The sequence below is a fragment of the Neovison vison genome, chromosome 2, assembly GCF_020171115.1.
Source record: "Neovison vison isolate M4711 chromosome 2, ASM_NN_V1, whole genome shotgun sequence".
Taxonomy (NCBI): domain Eukaryota; kingdom Metazoa; phylum Chordata; class Mammalia; order Carnivora; family Mustelidae; genus Neogale; species Neogale vison.
The window spans coordinates 224,538,319-224,555,818 of NC_058092.1; the positions used below are offsets into that span (position 1 = coordinate 224,538,319).

General features: G+C 43.7%; 1 protein-coding gene across 9 annotated transcripts in view; it reads right to left on the reverse strand.

Moving 5' to 3' along the window:
* ABLIM1 (actin binding LIM protein 1) overlaps positions 1-17,500 on the reverse strand; it is a 221,866-nt gene that overhangs the window by 29,501 nt on the left and 174,865 nt on the right. For 6 of the 9 annotated variants that reach the window (XM_044240591.1, XM_044240586.1, XM_044240585.1 and 3 more), the window contains 4 exons: positions 12,550-12,627; positions 11,682-11,837; positions 8,104-8,139; positions 5,480-5,609 (listed from right to left, as the gene is read on the reverse strand). In XM_044240591.1, the coding sequence (XP_044096526.1) occupies positions 5,480-5,609; positions 8,104-8,139; positions 11,682-11,837; positions 12,550-12,627 (400 nt within the window). Of the gene's footprint in view, positions 1-3,119; positions 3,240-5,479; positions 5,610-8,103; positions 8,140-11,681; positions 11,838-12,549; positions 12,628-17,500 lie in introns of all 9 variants that reach the window. The other 3 variants (XM_044240588.1, XM_044240584.1, XM_044240583.1) reach the window with 1 other exon arrangement.

Sequence of the window (17,500 nt, forward strand, 5' to 3'; positions counted from 1 at the left end):
GACACCTTAGAGGTGTTTCTCCAAAGGCCATAAATGCCCTTCATGTTGAAATTTCCAAGTGCTGGAGAGGTCTTCCATGGAAATGGACACAGGTTTTTTTGGAATAACTAAGAAGTAATTCCTTGAAGAATGAGCTTTTACTGATCCAACTATATTAGGCTTTTAAAGCAGTATCTTTAATATACAAATTCTTCATGATTTATATTTTGTAGTTTAGCAAAAAGTGCATCTGATTTTAAAACTAGGCATATACCCTAATGTGCATTACATTTTGTATCTGATGTATTTAAACTATTTTATAGGAATGAACTATAGCTATATGAGAGAGAAATCATTAGGTATTTCTTAAGTGTGAGCTCAAGGTCAAGCTAATCCCTCCTGGCCTAGTGGTCTCTACAATTTAAAATCACAGTATTTGTGTCAAAAAGTTCAAATTCAGTCCAAAGACAGAAAACGATGTACCTTTGACCCTTGAATGACATGGGTTTGAACAATATGGGTCCATTTATACACGGGTATTTTTTGGTAAATGGAATAGTGCTATTTTCGAAACTCTTGATTTTCTTAGTAATATTTTCCTGTTGATTTTCTTAATAACATTTTCTTTTTTCTAGCTTACTTTATTGTAAGAATATAGTCTATAATACATATAACATACAAAATATGTGTTAATTGACTGTATTATCAGTAAGGGTTAACAGGAGGTTATTAGTAAAGTTTTTAGAGAGTCAAAATTCATACGAAGACTTTTCCACCACACAGAGAGTTGGCGCCCCTAATCTCCACATTGTTCAAAGGTCAACTATATAACTACCTTTTTAGTAAGGCACCATTTGGGCACACAAAGGTACGTAATTTTTATTACTATTTGGTCTTCCTATTGAAAAGAAAAATTTAAATGACTGAAAGAAGTGTTTGTCTTAGCCTCAACAAGAATGCAATTTCTGAGTTAAACAGAGATGGAAAAGAAGTTTGCTTTTAAAATTATCCTTCGTGTATATTTACACTGAAACACTCGGGGGTGGGGGCTGGGGTCTGGTCCCATGCAGCACTCCCCAAGTGTGAGCCCTTGGCCAGGGGCCCCTTAACCAGAGAATGGAATAGAATAATGTAATCAAAACTCCTTTAAGGGCACCATGCCCAGGGGAAAATTGTCACAGACAAGGTGAGCTGAGTGCTTACTACATGGCTCTTGACTTCACATACCCACAACGACCTAGGAGAGGTTCTATAGACCAGGTAGGCAAGTAACACTCAGGAGGTGAAGTCAACAATCCAAGGTCCCACAGTGAGCACAGGACAGAGATAATATTTAAACCTAGGCATCCAGTGTCCATCTGGGCATTCCAAGTCTCCATAAAGCCATGCACAGACACGAGGTTCTGTGTCTTGGTACTTCATGACGTGTTATTTGTACAAAGGGCATGTGCATTTTTCTTCCTCCAAAAAGCAGCTCTTTGGAAAGATGAAACATCTAGTAACTGAACAAGGGAGCTTACATTTTTTAATTAAAAACCCATTTTTCTCTTGTATATTAGAAGCAAACAAACTAACCTTAGTTGGGCCAAGAGCTTCTATATTAAAGTCTCTTTAAAATACATCTCTGAAGTTTTTTAAAATAACTTCTCACCGCTTTATAAACATTCTCTAAAGCACCCCCCCATACTAATTAGCAATAATACTTATAAGTACTCTGTCAAGAATTTTAGAAAGTGGGTGCCTGGGTGGGTCAGTGGGTTAAGCCGCTGCCTTCAGCTCAGGTCATGATCTCAGGGTCCTGGGATTGAGTCCCGCTTTGGGCTCTCTGCTCAGCAGGGAGCCTGCTTCCTCCTCTCTCTCTCTCTGCCTGCCTCTCTGCCTACTTGTGATCTCTCTCTGTCAAATAAATAAATAAAAAAATCTTAAAAAAAAAAAAAAAGAACTTTAGAAAGTGCTGCTCCAACTGAAAAAGGCTGATCCCTTTGCCAATGACAAATAATGTGTATCTTCAATAAGCATGTCAGCAACATTATTTTTATGGCATAGAAAATGCTAAAGTAGCACACATAAAAATAACAGCACACTGATTAAGTGAAGTATTTATATTTTTGGACTCAGTTGCTCAAAAATCCAAGTAAGCAGTAAGAAAATAACTTGGGTAGACTACAAATGAAAGCTCAGTCAACTGGAACAACATTTTGGCTACTCAGTAGCAGGACTCAGGATGTAAGTGCTTGGCTCACAGGGTTAGAATCTGTTAGGTCTCTCTCTCCCCTAACAGCATCTGTGCTCATCTGCCACTTCCCTCCTTTAGCTACCATCATGGGTTAATTTGGTTCAAATCAAGACTATGGAACAAGTTAGCATGCTTCTGGGAGCTCATACATATTTTAAATTATGGTCCCTTTGACACCCCTTCAGGGCTCTTGGATCCCCCAACACATGGAGGGGAACGGGAGCCCCAGTTGAGGACTGCTACAGAAGCATGATGGACAAGGAGGAAAACAATGGGAATGCCATAAAGGGAATGGGCAGGGATGGAGGGCAGAAACAGAAAACAGAAGTCAAAGCTCTTCTTCTGCATCGTGCAGAGATCACGACCAGTCAAAAGAGGACTGATGACTCAAAGGGTTGGCTTGAGGAGAGGAATTCAAGTTACATTGCCACAGATCTTTGTATACCATCCAAATGTTTTAATATCATTAAGTGGTTAAGTGGCTTATCACCAGTAAGACAAGTTTTGCATTTTTGCTGCTAAATGTGGGTAGAATTCGCCGAGCCACATCACATATCAAAACCAGGAAAAACCCCAACTATATATTATATTTTGCTTTTGACACACAGAAAAACAAAATGATAATATATGGGTTTTTTTTCCTAAGTGGTGGATAATAAATCTTATGGTTTTAAATACTTCCTGTTTCTTCATCTAGAGCCTCAGAAATGACATGGTTCTCCCGTGGAGAGAGGCCATGTCAGTTCTAAGACGCCGGGCATAGTCATGGCACACGCAGGCATGCGCAGAGGTCGAAAGCTGGGAGCTAACTCTTGGAGATGCGCCTTATTAGCCTTCCCCGGGTGCTAATAAATCTCCACTCTGCGGGGGGGGGGGGGCTGCCTGGAGAAGCCTGCCTCCTTACCTTTGATATGGGGAATGAAGTGGTGTCGGAAGGGGGAGTTGGGGCGGGAGTCGCTGTGGGCGGAGCTGAGGCTGCTGGTGCGCAGGTGGGACAACCTGTGCACACCAGGAGACAGCAGCTCTGTGCAGCAAGGAGTCAGGGGCAGGGCCAGGTGGAAACAGAAAAGAAGAACAGAAATTAACACAGGAGCAGGGACAACATCATCATTCCAAGGGTGGGGTGGGGGAGGAATTAAGAACGTTAATCAGGCGTCTGCAAAAGGAAGAAGGCAAAAGGGTTAAGAACGCACCTGCTGAGGGAGAGGCAAAGTGGGGAGAATTTGCAAATAGGTTCGGGTTGGTACAGAGTCACTCTCTGGAATAAATGGCTTTATGAGAAGGAATGGCCACCACGACATTCTCTGTCAGGATGACACGGGCTACTCTGGAGCCAGTACCTGGCACATTTAGACTCAGATAGTTGTTTTTAAAAAGCACCTGACAAAACAGAACCCTTGAAACACACGTTAAAAAAACAAAAACAAAAACCAAAAACCCCGATAATCATTTTAAGAACCTTGAAAAGAAGTAGTTATATGTAAAGGTCAGATTTTTTTTTTTTTTTTTTTTTTTTAAGGCTGCCAACTTCTCCCAGTAGCAGTTTAATTTTATTTGCTTTTGTAGAAGGAAAACCTGTTTGTGTTCCCTGGGTGGTGAAGATCTACTTAGGATCCTGAGAACTGCATGGTGGTAGCCCGTAGGGACTGGAGGCTTCATTATCTTGGAAGGAAAACTTGCCATTGTCACTAAACCCAGACCTGGGGAACATGTACCATCATCTGGGATCGGGAACCCGCACGGAGGATAATCAGAGGTTTTCTATACCGACCACAGCCCTGTTGTCAGAACCCCATCGGCTTCACTTGACAAGGGTAGACCTTGAAAAAATAATTATATGCCCTAATAATTGGCATCATGCATGCCCATAATATCTCGTGAAAAAGAGGAGGAGAACTTAGAATTGGGAATGTTCTAGAGGCTGCTGGCTTCGGAACCATGACGGGAACAAATGAAAACTTTCAGTGCTCAACAGTGACGTGATCTTTTAGGGAAATAATGTCTCTGGCTGGACACCCCTTCATTATTCAGGGGCCCATGGAACAACAATTTCCCTGTGGCCCCACATCATTCTGATAAGGTCATGGCTGTGGCCTCAGTGACCTCAGCACATGCCTATATTGGGGGGGGGGGTGGCTGCGTACAGGATTTCTTGTCTTCCACACAGATGAGGGCTTAAGTCCAGACCCAGGTCTAGGACATGAATTAAATGAATATAGTTGTATATGGCAAAAAAAAAAAAAGAAAAGAAAAGAAAAAGAAAAAGGAATCCATTTCTTGAAAACCTCTCATTTAACATAACTCAACAAGTATTATTTATGACCTAGAGTAGACTATACATTATTGAAGAATCATATAGTAAAACAATCAATTTTCTATGTGCATTAAGTCTATGGCTTTAAGGGAAAGACTGCAGCCTTTTTATATGCTGTTCATTTCCTTTGGTTCTATTTTATCAAGTAAGTTAGCATACGAATGAGTTTGTTCTCATCAACCTGCACAGAAGCAAGAAACTTAAAAGGAAGTCTTCCTAGACGTTCGCTGCCACCAAGGTGCTTTAGAAGGCCAGGGTCTCCCTCTGGGAACCTAGTTCTCAGGGAACCTTGGATCCATGCTGGGATCTCCATTTTTCCATGCCACATGAGACACCCACTAATAGTCATTGGGACTACACTGTACACAGATGAAGGTCACCTCAAGTCCACTACCGTTCGATATTGTCTATCCTAATATGTCTCTAATGTTTCTGTTTTCCAAGTCTGGTTCAAAATCTAAGGGCTAGAATAGATCTGAAAAGTTATCAAATACAACCCCAAGGTGCCATGTAATACTTCCTTCTAGAAGGTGCTTAACCAAGCACACTTAGTAACACCCTGTGCCTGGTTCGGGGAAACACAGCAAACCCACCAACAAATGACCAATGCTAGATTTTAGATGTGTCTAAAAGGCACATCAAAATATTTTCTTTGGAGAGCTTCATGTTAAGTCTCAAAGTGATGTAATTTTCTTTAAGTCTAAAAAAAGAAAAAAAATCTCCCTGGCTTCCCGTTGTTCACTGTCAAAATGTAATTATTTAATAAATCGTAATGAATATAATCACAAAATTACACAAATTATAGTTAGATAGGAGTTTTCTTTTTTTTTTTTTCCCCTGGGAAAAGGGGAGATCTACTTTGGCAGCAGATTTTAAATACACTATCAGTGGTGGGAAAAAAGAAAATCACACAGCAACACAAAGTCAATCTCCAGGACAGGCACCCTTACCAGGTCTGTGAAAATGCTGGGGAGAGCGAGATGTGGTTGGAGTGTAACTGTGGCGGCTGTAGACAGGGGAGTTGATGGAGCCCTGGCTGGTGGACCGGTGCATCACCCGGTCCCTCGAGTCCTGGTAGCCCTAAAAAGAAAGAGCAAGAACGTGGGCGCATCAGACACACATTCAGGCTATCACTGAGTCCCAGTGACATCCAGTTCTACAAGGACTGCCTGATGTCGACCTGTTCATACATTTTAGGGTCATATCCCTCAATATGTACACAAAGGAGCATTCTGCGGCTAACACATTTTGTTTGAAACCCATAGCTCTTGCATTTCCCCAAATTTTAAGATGTAAAATGGTAAACTCCCATGTTGCTAGATCTCTGGGAAAAAGAGAATACCCTGATGGCCACACTGGTATGGTACCCTTCGTTTTACAAACCATGTTCAGCATTTCATCTGATTTTCATAGCAACAAAAGTAGAACACAAGGTATGACCTCCCTTCTCCACAAATGTTAAGATGTTTCCGAGCAGGTTAAAAGACCCTTGTGCAGGTGTGTAGCTCGCACGGGGCACAGCCTCCTTCAGAACCCGCCTCCCTGTTCTAATCTTACCCTTTGCTCTGGCCGCCAACACACACTGTCTATAACACTGATCTGGTGACATTTTAAAGTGATTTTCCTGAAGAACAAGCTGGTGGTGGCCTCAAACCCAAGAAATCCTACTTCTCACTTTGAGAAACATACCCCAAGGAGAAAATAAAAATTGATCTCCAAATGGGAAAATCTGCTCAAAGATATTTATAATACCACCATTTATAAAGATTAAACTTTCTCAACAAATCGGGGAATAATGAAGTCAATTAGGTGTATCCATTCAATGGATACACTATATGCCCACTATCTCCAAAGCCAGAAAAGAGCAGATTAGATGTGAAGTACAAAAAAATCATACACACACAAACACAACACAAAACGGTTCAAACAATGAAAAGGGTAGGAAGGAATGTTCTACATTTTAGGAACTGGTTGTCTTATGAAGTTTCTGCTACCACAACAGAAACACAAGTTTGGAAGACAGAATGGAAAAATGCCTAAAATTACAAACTCAATAACCAGGGCTGTGTGAAATGTGAGAATAAATGGCCAGGAAACTACGGTTTGATTCTAGTTGCCTAGAACAATAAGTTATATAAAAACAAAATAAAAAGAAGTCCCTAAACAATGTGCTTCAACTTTGCAACTGGTTGAAAACAGAAGTCAATGCTTCATAACTTCTGTCATTAGAATACTAACAGAAATTAATTTTTCATAGCCCTCAGTCACAAACATTGGAATGCTACAGAGTTTTTACTAGGTTAAATCATAATGGTTATCTAAGATCAATCCAGTTTTACGTAGAGTATCCAGAAAGTTGTTTGAAGACTCACTGATTTTTATTTTTTATTCATTTTAATTTTTTTAAGGTTTTATTTGATTTCTCAGAAAGAGAGGGAGAGAGGCTCTGAAGCAGACTCTCTGCAGAACACAAGAGCCCAACACAGGGCTCGATCTCACAACTGTGAGATCATGACCCCGGCCAAAGTCAGGATGCTTCACTGGCGGAGCCACCCAGATTTTTAAATTTTTATTATTATTCTTTTTTTAGATGGGAGTAGACCCAACACCTGAGGCGTTGGCTCCCTGGATACCTAAGGAAATGCAGAACAGTAAGCAGCATGCTAAACACACGATCCCTTGGTGAGTGTTCTCTCAAGAAGCGAAAATGAATCAAGTGCTGGGTCAGACCCTGGCGCTGGACCACGTTCGGATGCGAGTCAGGCGGAGCTCAGGTCGCTAGCCCTGAAGCCCCCCACACCCTGCCCCAAAAGGGAAAAAAATGAGAGACCAAGGAAAGTCCTTCTACGGGCTCGGGTCACCAGGCAGGCAGTCGGCTGGGACTGGGGCAAAACCGAGGAACTCCGGACCAGGAGGGAGAGGGTGAAGTTGCTGCAGAACCGCTAAGATGGTTGTGAGAACTAATCCGGGGCGGTGTCTGGTTTTGACACAGACAGAGCGGAAGGCGTGTGCACGGTCTGAGAGGGGACCCGGGGCTCACCGTGGAAGGACCACGACGGCGCCACGCGAGCCACGCCGGAGTTACTCCCCAGGGGACGGCGGGCCCGGCGGGCCGGATACAAGCCACTGTGAGATTTCTTTACCCTGAGGAGCGGGACAAGACTATGGATTTGAGACAAAAGGGAGTGTCCTCCCCTGAATGCTCTGTGACCAGGGCAGGCCATTTCAGATAGTGCCGCAAGCTGGGCCTCGGATCAATTCCATACACGTGCGGGGGGAGAGCGCCCCCAGCAGGACGGGTGGTCTCACGGCCCGCAAACCCTTCCTGGGCACTGGGGGGCAGAAGCTCAGATTACTCTATGGCTGTTTTTACCCCCAGTCTCACTGGAGAAAACACGGACTACCGTGTCTTAGAGTCATCTCATAAGTAAGGGATTCGACATGCATCACAATTTTGCACCCAGTTTTTGTTGTTGTTGTTTTGTTCAATGTCCTTCCTTAAAAACTCCGGTCTAGGAAAAGTCCAGGTAACTCCCAAATCCCATCCGTTATAATGTTCAACAATGGTACTTACTTCTGCTGAAGGAGTAGGAGACAAAGTCCTTGGAGACTAGAAGAATAAAAGAGAATCGAGAGTTACAGTGGATACTGATTTGTTATCAGTTTAATTAGTTTATCAGAATCCCCTGGAAACAGCACACCGCACCCACACGCCTGCTCCCCTTGTCCATCCCCATCTTCTGATTAGGTTAAATTGAGACTGGGGCTCAGACAGGAGCATGACAACCATGTTCCCAGGAGCCTGGCTCATGTCCCAGCCTAATAACTATGGGTTTTGAGAAAGACACAGTCATACTTTGATACTTAAGTTAGACAAACTGGAACTATTTTTCCCTCTATGCTCAAACTATGCTCAGTTTACTACTATGAGTCATGGTGTCTACTGGAACACAGAATTTTATAAACATGGTTGTTGACTCAATTATAATCAGAGCAATCACGTAAAATCATTGGCTGCATGACACAGACCAGGGATGACCAGGTCTGTGGCATCCTGCCCTGGTGGGCTTGCCAACATGACCACATTCACCTGGCTTCCAACCTTCCGGGCACAAAGGCTTCCTTGGGGGCAGTGAACAGATCAAACCCTCTCTCACCTCAGGGCCTTTGCATCTGCTGTGTCCTCTGCCAGCAGTGCCTTTCACTTAGACACCTGCCGGGCTTACTCCTCTTCTTCAGTGAGGTCTCATGTGGTACACACAGTGCCTTCTGTGACCATCCTATCTGAAGAAGCAACCCAGGCCTACACGCTTTCTCCTTACTCTGCTTCGCTTTTCTGCTAGCACTACACCCTGGAGAAGGGTGTTATGTATCTGCTGATGGCCTGTCTCCCATATCCCACTGCGAGTTCCACAAGGGCAGGAACTCTGTTTCTTTACAGCTACTTGTATTCCCAGGGACTAGAGCAGCTCCTGGCACCTATGAGGTACCCAACAAATATTTCCTAAATGAATGAATGAAATGCTTACAATTAAAACGCAAAAAAAAACATTTAAATGGAAATGAAATGCAAACAAAGCATCCTGAAGAACAGGGCTAGATTTCTCAGCATCCTAGTTTTCCCCTCACTCCAAGGTCACAAGACGCCACCTGGCACAGCAGCTTCCTTAAGCCCCAAAGTCTCGAGACAGCTACAGCCTGTGTTGGCCTTGGGGGTGGTGGGGGTGTCTAAGCTGGGGGAAGACAGGATCCTTGAAGTACAGAGCCAGGCCTGACCCTGCTGACAGCAGGCCTCCTGATCCTACCCCCTTCTCATGTTTCCTGGAGGCACAAACGGCTACACAGAAGGTCAAGTTTATTCCTCCAGTGTTTCTAAATTGGCAATCTATGGATTCTTTGGAGAAAGTGTTAATAAGTAAAGGAATAAATAATCAAACGGCATGTGTCAAGTTTTCTTCGTTGCAAGATTCATGTATTGGGGAAGAGACGAAGAACATGTGTTCTGATCTGGGGGCAAACTCCCATCAAGCTTCCGTGCTCCGAAAAACCCACAGGTCATCATTCTGGGTCCTGACGGTAATGATGCTGATTACGAGAGTGGCCAGCAATTTTGTCGAGCACTCATGGGCCAAGTACCGTTCTAATCTAAATATTTCACTGACTCACAGAAGACCTCTGAGGCAGGTGTTACTCCCTTGAGTTTACAGATAAAGAGATTGAAATACGTATTTTCCCCAAAGTTGTATATGCCCTGAAACGTTCACTTCAAAGCCCAAACTCTCAAGTGCTTGATGTTTTACTGCTCAAAATGGAGCCACCGGGAAATAGATATGTACCCCCAAACCTAAAACACCAAAAAACAACTCACCTCCCCCTTGCTTGGACAACCTGAATATGAGCAAATTCTCATCTACTTGCTCCAGGCCCAGGCCCTGTGCACCCTATTCAGGAACTGTCCTTTTCCTTGATTTTCTACATAGCTCTCCAGGCGGGGCCCCTTTGCAGCTCAACAACACAGCGCCCCCCTCCCCCACACCTCCCCCCCACCGGTGTGGCTGCAGATGCAGTTACAAGCATATGACCACTAGGGGGCACTACATGAAAATAGATATCACTTCCTGTCCAATGGGCCATTTCAACCCCAAATTGAAAAATAAGTGAATGAACAACATATATTACAATTACGAATACATATACATATAATTATGAGACAGATATCATATATACATGTATTATTGAGAACAAATGAAACAGAATCACCATGTTTGCATGGCTTTTCTTCATCTAAGATCTCAAAGCACTGTGTGGACATGTTAGGTAGTTTACAGTCTGTTTTAACCTTGGGTTGAACAGCTAATTTCAGTCCAATATTTCGGTAACATCTCTCCGACTGGACTCAAATCAGCGTATAGAGGATTCCAATTTTAAAAATAAAAGAGAAAAAGGTTTAAAGTGAGTTGAACAGGCCAGGATAAACAGACCAGAGCCCATGCAGCCCAGGTAGGGAACCCCCAAACCTGGGAAGGGATGGGAGGACCCCAAAGGGCTGAGAGGCTGTGCGCCAGCCTCTGGACCATTAATGCTGGGAAAGCACTACTAAGCCCCAAGAGGACAGGGAATGCCCACAGCAGCAGCTCTCATTTTCCTGAACATTCACCACGAGTCTCTCAGGTAATTGCTTTAACAGAGTAGTTTATACAGATTAGTTTTAATAGACAATAAATGATCTAGATAGTCTACAGATACTAACCTTTAAGAGATCATTTATTTAATCTTTACTAACATCCTGTGAAGTAGATTCTGTCATCCTGTGTTACCGATAAAGAAACCAGGGTCAGAATGGTGGCCACGTGGCCAAAGTCATCCAAGCGGCACATGGGGTCCCCAGGTTGAGCCCAGGTAATTTGATTCCAGAACCCTGGCTCACATCACTGTGCCACACCGTGGTCTCCGTCTCTCTGCTGTTTCTGTTCTCTCACAGTCTAACTATCTTAAGATGCTGCACATAACGGCTGTCCTAACTGAAGATGTATATTCTCTTCCTCATGATCCCCATGACTGTACCTCAGATGGTCCCCCCAGGAAACCCCCAGAAGACTCTCCCTCACTCCCTCTACCCAGCTCACAGAATCTCCCCTGTGAATTCTTTTATTTATTTTATTTTTTAAATATTTTATTTATTTATTTGACACAGAGAGAGAGATATCACAAGTAGGCAGAGAGGAAGGCAGAGAAGGGGGGGGGAAAGCAGGCTCCCTGCTGAGCAGAGAGCCTGACGCGGGGCTCGATCCCAGAACCCTGAGATCATGACCCGAGCCGAAGGCAGAGGCTTAACCCACTGAGCCACCCAGGCGTCCCTCCCCTGTGAATTCTGACTTACTCCCAGTATGTCGGCTCTGCCATCCCACAACCTGGTACCAGCACTCACACATGCTTCCCCGCTGTTTTCTTTGGCTGCTCTCTCAACCCTCTGTAAACTCCTGGGGCCAGGGACAGTGTGAGAGATTTCTGAGCCCCTCAAAGCACCTGGTACAGAAGCCTGCAAACAGTAGGCAATCGAAAGAACCCTCTGACTTATTGTGATTCCAATCAGTCATTCTTACACATGTGATGAAAGAGAAGTTGTATAAGTACAGCTTCTAGATGTGTTACCTCTCCCAGGCTCTGCCTCTCCTGCTTGTCATCATAGCCGGAAGTGTAGAAAGGCTCATAGGTAATAAGATCTGGACGTTCAATATCATAAATTGCCTTGACCTTGGGGATGGCTGCTAAATCCTTATAATCCAGGATTTCATTGTCCACTTTTGCCTGGCAAAGTTAAACAGAAAGCAAAATCACTTTTCAGTCTCATCTCTTTGGAAAACTATTTTGAGTACATTTCACGTCCTGCTTGAAAGGTGAAGACCTTAAAAAGAAACAAAAACCAAAGCATTTTGCTTTAGAAAGTTGCTTATTTATACCATATATTAATCATGTTTTATTAAAAAAAAAAAAGTCACCAAAAGCTTAGGAAAAAGTCTGTGCAGAATAAACCAAGCAGAAACGCCTGCAAACCTTCAGGATAATTTTCCTAAATTTATTACAGAGATGGAGAAGCTCAAACAGATGGTCAAAAAAAAAAAAAAAATCCTCCCAGATGGCTAAAAACAAGAACTGCATATTTGATAAACTAAATATTTAAATATCTCGTGGCAGAATTTAAGAATACTCAGTATCAGCCTTACAAAATGTTTAATTAATCCCCAAGTGTCTATATCCAACAAATTTTCAAGTCCTGCATGGTATTACTGCATTTTATAGGTCACTGACATCGATGGTCACATTTGTATATAAATTTAATTACCCGAAGGAGACATGATTGGGAAGGCTGATCTTCAACAATGGGGTGAAAACTGGATCTCGTAACAGAAATAGAAATCATTTCAAATTATTCTACTCTGGGTTACCTCCCCTCCCCCATTACCATCTGCTACTTTACCTGTCCCGGAAGGAAGGGTCTTTGCCAGGAGTCAATACTTACATAGATAGTATGACCCGGGGAGCCAGGGATACTGGAGCTTGGTCTAGAATAAATGCTTTCAGAGGAAGTCCTGGTAGGCTGTAAATAAAAAGTGCCTTGTAAGATTTCAGACTGTGGCTTCAGAATCAAGAGTGACCCGAGTCCCTAGCATTTACTCAAAACTAAACTGGTTAGAAAAAATCTGTGGCTTTTCTGAGTAAAGGAAAATATAACCTAGACAGAAAGTTTAAAGAGAACCAGCTGTGCAATCAGCCTTGAGAATGCATTTGGGGACTTGTCACCTTCTCTTCCTCGTCCCCTCCAAGACCTTCTTCTGGCTCTGCCTTCACGAACACCTCCCTCTGCCTCTGTTGCCACCGCCCCAGCCCCCAGCTCCAGCTCTGCTCATCTGGACCGCTGCAATGACTTTGCCTGAGGGTTTCCTGCCTCCATTCTCATCAAATCCATTTGGTACCCAGAGACCAGAGGATCTTTTTCTTTTAAGATTTCATTTATTTATTAGAGAGGGAGAGTGAGAGAGCGTGAGTGAGGGGAAGAGTGGAGGGAGAAAGAAAGCAGACTCTGCGCTGAGCACAGAGCCTGATGCGGGACTTGTTCCCAAGACCCTGAGATCATGACCTAACTGAAATCAAGAGTCAGACCCTTAACCAATGGAGGCACCCATGCAGGCGCTCCCAGAGAGACCTTTAAGAACAGAATTTGGTCACTACATTTGGCTTCAGCAACCACTTAAAATCCCAACTCCCAGCACCTCAGGGTTTTGATCCTGTTCTCCTGTCCCACCCTCTCACTTCCTTCCCACCATCACTCATGGAGTATGACGCACGCTCCTGCTTCAGGGTTCACGTAACCTGCTTCAGCGGTTATCCCCGCTCCTCCCTCTGCCTGAAACGCTCTGATCCTCGATTTTACATACTTTTTTTTTCTTCCTCTAGTTTTGGCTTTAAATGTCACCTCCTCAAAGAAGTCCTCCCTGATCTTTCAACCCCAAATAGTTACCCTTATTTTCTGTCAGTGTCATTCTTAGTTTTCCTTCATGAATAGCCCACAGCTAGGGGACAGATGAGGTGAAAGCAAAAGAAAAAAATGTGTGATCCCCTAGCAGGAAGAGAGTGTCCTTAGCGCCACAAGAAGCCTGTGGTGGCTCCATGCTGGGGTGGGGTAGGAGAAGGGGTAATGCAAGGAAGTCACATGTCTTCAGGTACTGATGCTGGTATGACGAAGCCCTGTTTTCATCAGTGAGCAGCGAGGACACTGTGTGACCAGCCAGAGAGCACAATGAGCCATGGGGTCTCTCCGACGGCTCACATCCTTTTTTTGTGAGATACGGGTCAGGGATGCTTTCTGTCATCCTTTAATGATACACTTGCGGATGGCTCTGAAGTATTGCAGGCTTCCTCTGCAGCAGTCAGCAGGACTGTGGCAGAGCTAACAGCGTGAAAAGTTACCGGACAACCTTCGTTCAAGGCTTTCAGATCTGAACCACCTCCATTTTGCATACACCTGCCCCAGGTTCTCTGATTCTAGAAGAAGTATTTTCGAAGTATTTTGAACACAGTCAGACTGTGCTCAAAGTCTAATCAGCCGGTCACCAAACCTGCCGATGCTCTGACTTCCGTGGAGAGCTCTGTCTGCCAGGAGCATCTCCAGACTCATCAGCACAGGGAAAAAGGCTCAAGATGTCTCTTGGAGATTCAGAAACTGCTTTGTTTCATTGCATTTACTGTGGCTTGCTTTTGCTTCACCCGGGTCTCCTTAGTTAAAATCTATTTCCATACACTTCGTACTTGCTTATAGGTTGAGTTACATCCTTATTTTCTTACAATGGCCCTTTGTTCTGCTTTCCCAAATAAAATAAAAAATTTATGGTGGATAAAACACGACTCCATGTAGTATAATAGAGGGGGGTTAGGAGGCTGGATTTGGAGTCAAGGGATTTAGTTCAAAACCTCGCTCTCCTAGTTGTGTGACATTCCGAGTTTTTCTGTTTCTCTTCTTTCTCGCTTTCTCTCTTCCTTAAGTTTCAACTTCTCATTTCTAGAATGGAGTAGATGGTAGTAACACCTAGTTCATAGGATCAGAGGAAACAACACCTATAAAGCTTCAAGCACCTCACCTCGCACAGGGCCATGTACCCACTTCCAGCATCTTCCAGACACTGGACCTTAGTCGGGATTTCTTCACCTGTTAATCTCCCATAGTGGCGGAGGAGACCACCACCTCTGTGTCGCTCTTCGTGACAGAAGGGTCCTTTCAAATGTGACCTCCGTGCATGAGATGACTGCTGAACTCTCTACGGCTACTGCATTTGTGTGCCTTCCCTTCAGAACTCAGATACATGAAGTCATCTACCTCAGTCCACGGGGCGGCAGTCAGATTGCCTGATGCCCTTCCCCTTTTCCAGAGCTCTGGAAGTGACTGCGTATCTGCCCAAGACGGTGACTTCTAAAGCTCAGGTCTCAGGTTTATTAATTTATGCCCTTCCCCCGCCGTACGGCAAAGACCTTGCACAAAGGCCTGTCTTATCCGCCGGAATGGTCCCTGGTGTGCTGCCTCTTCAGCCGTGCTCAGGTCTCAAACAGCGCACACGGATCGCTGGCTTTTCTGCCACAGTCCCAATGGCTCCCAAAGTGTATGAGCTCACCTGGCGGAGGTTGGAGGTCCCTCCTTCATGAGGATAGGAAGATTACTTTTTAAAACTCAACTATTAGTTTGGGTATTTTAATCTTAAGTATTTGGAATTTTGTATTTTGGTTTTAAATATCTAGAATTATAAAAGTGAACAACTTTGTTATGAAGAGAAATTCTTTTATTCTTCTGGCTGTATCCCGACCCCCATTAATAAATAACTTGCTGAGGGTCTCTGATGGCCAAGAGAGCTTCAAAAGGCACATAGCTGTCTTCCAATATAGCAGCTCAAATCCACTCCAACTGAAACTCATTTAACCTGAAAAGCAACAACTTTCTGCATGCTTTCCCTCTTTCAAATCCCACTGACTGTTTCTTCTTTACCAGGAACTGAACTCTACTGTCACCCAGATGGCTAGAACAAAGTTTTGCAGATGAGCCACATTTCCACAGATGATCCTTATATGCAATTATTTAACCTACATTAATTACGATTTCAACCCATTCTGATATCCAAGTTAACAACAGTGACTCAGTAATTACTAATTGAGTTCAATAACCCGATGGGTCAGCAGCCTTTGTGAAACTCTACTAGAGTTACACTGAACAAAATTACTCTCTTGTCTATACAGTTGACCTTTGAACAAGGCCAAGGTTAGGAGCATTGACCCACTGGGCATTTGACTCCCTCCAAAACTTAATTACCCATACCCTACGGTTGGAACCAAAGCCTTACTGACAACATAAACCGTTGAGTAACACATTATTTTGTGTGTGATGTGTATCACATACTGTATTCTCACAAGAAAGTACATCAGAGAAAGGAAATGTAATTAAGAAAATCCCAAGGAAGAGAAAATACATTTAGAGTACTGCATTGTATTTACAAAAAAATGAAAAGTGTATGAGTGGACCCATGCAGTTCAAACCCATGTTGTTCAAGGGTCAACTGTATTATAAATGAAGATTATTTCTAATACTTATCCTCAAAGGTATGCACCCTTTGATAGAGAAAGGAAACAGAATCTGTTGTTAGAAGTAGATGTAATTGGGGCAGCTGGGTGGCTCAGTGGGTTAAGCCTCTGCCTTCGGCCCAAGTCATGACCCCAGGATACTGCGATTGAGCCCCTCTTCCGGCTCTCTGCTCAGCAGGGAGCCTGCTTCCCTTCCTCTCTCTCTGCCTGCCTCTCTGCCTACTTGTGATCTGTCTGTCAAATAAATAAATAAAATCTTTAAAAAAAAAAAAAAAGAAGTAGATGCAATTTACTTATTTTCCTGAAAGCACCTCTTCCCTCATGCCTTATGGAAAAACCAAACTTGAAAGCACAGGTGGAAATTTCAATTCTATTTTTTAGTGCCATCTTTAGCCAAAAAAAAAAAGGCAGGGCAAGGGTGAAGGCACAGTAGATGATACAGAGAGGATTACAGACAGTCTGTGATCTCGCGAAGTATTTTGCTAATACAACTAGGTGAAGAATTTAATCTTTACTGTGGCGACTGCAGGAAAGGAGCTTCAGGAAGAAACCCCCTATTGCGTGTGGCTGTCCTAGCTCACTCTCTCATCCAGGGGTCCCTGTAACCTACATTTATCTCCCCAGGACATGTTCATGGACCCACTTTCAATTTCAAAAAGGTTTTTTATTTTTCTCAAAAAAAAAAAAAATCAACAAGACGTTGATTTCTGAGTAGTTTGTTTCAAGAAGGAAGAGAAAAAAACAGCTTTTGATCACTCACAGTAGTTGCCTAAAAATACACGTCTCTGCTTTCTTCATGAAGTCTTTTTAAAAGGCCTCTAACCGCCTTACAGCTGAGCTTTCCTCTATGCCTTGACTTGGTCCATCTGTCCCCCCATTCAGAAGGCACAGTCACAAAGTGAGAATGACACCGAAGACATCTTTTCATGGGGCCACATGGCGCTCGTCCTTCTTCAGGTACTCGCCATTAAAATACTTACCAGAGCTCTGCCTGGTGAGTAAGCAGAGAAGTAACATTTTCCATGGACTTTCACTATGGGCCACCGTGCACCTGGCCAGGCCAGGGAGTGCCTGAGAGCTCTCCGTTGCCCCCCACCTCCCCCCTTTCAGCAGGAACAGGGGTGTGACAACTACCCATCTAGTTTGCATTCCCCTAAAGCCATGCTCTAAGAAGGGAGAGAAACTACAGGCAACTGGCAACCAGATGGGAAAGAGCTGATGAACCCCTAGGGGACAACTACCTATACAAGGTGATCAATGCCTTATAGGAAGGGCTGCTGGGGACTGACAGTACCTGCCTTGGGTTTTTGCTGACGTTCACCAGACAAGGTGGTGATAATCGCTGCAGA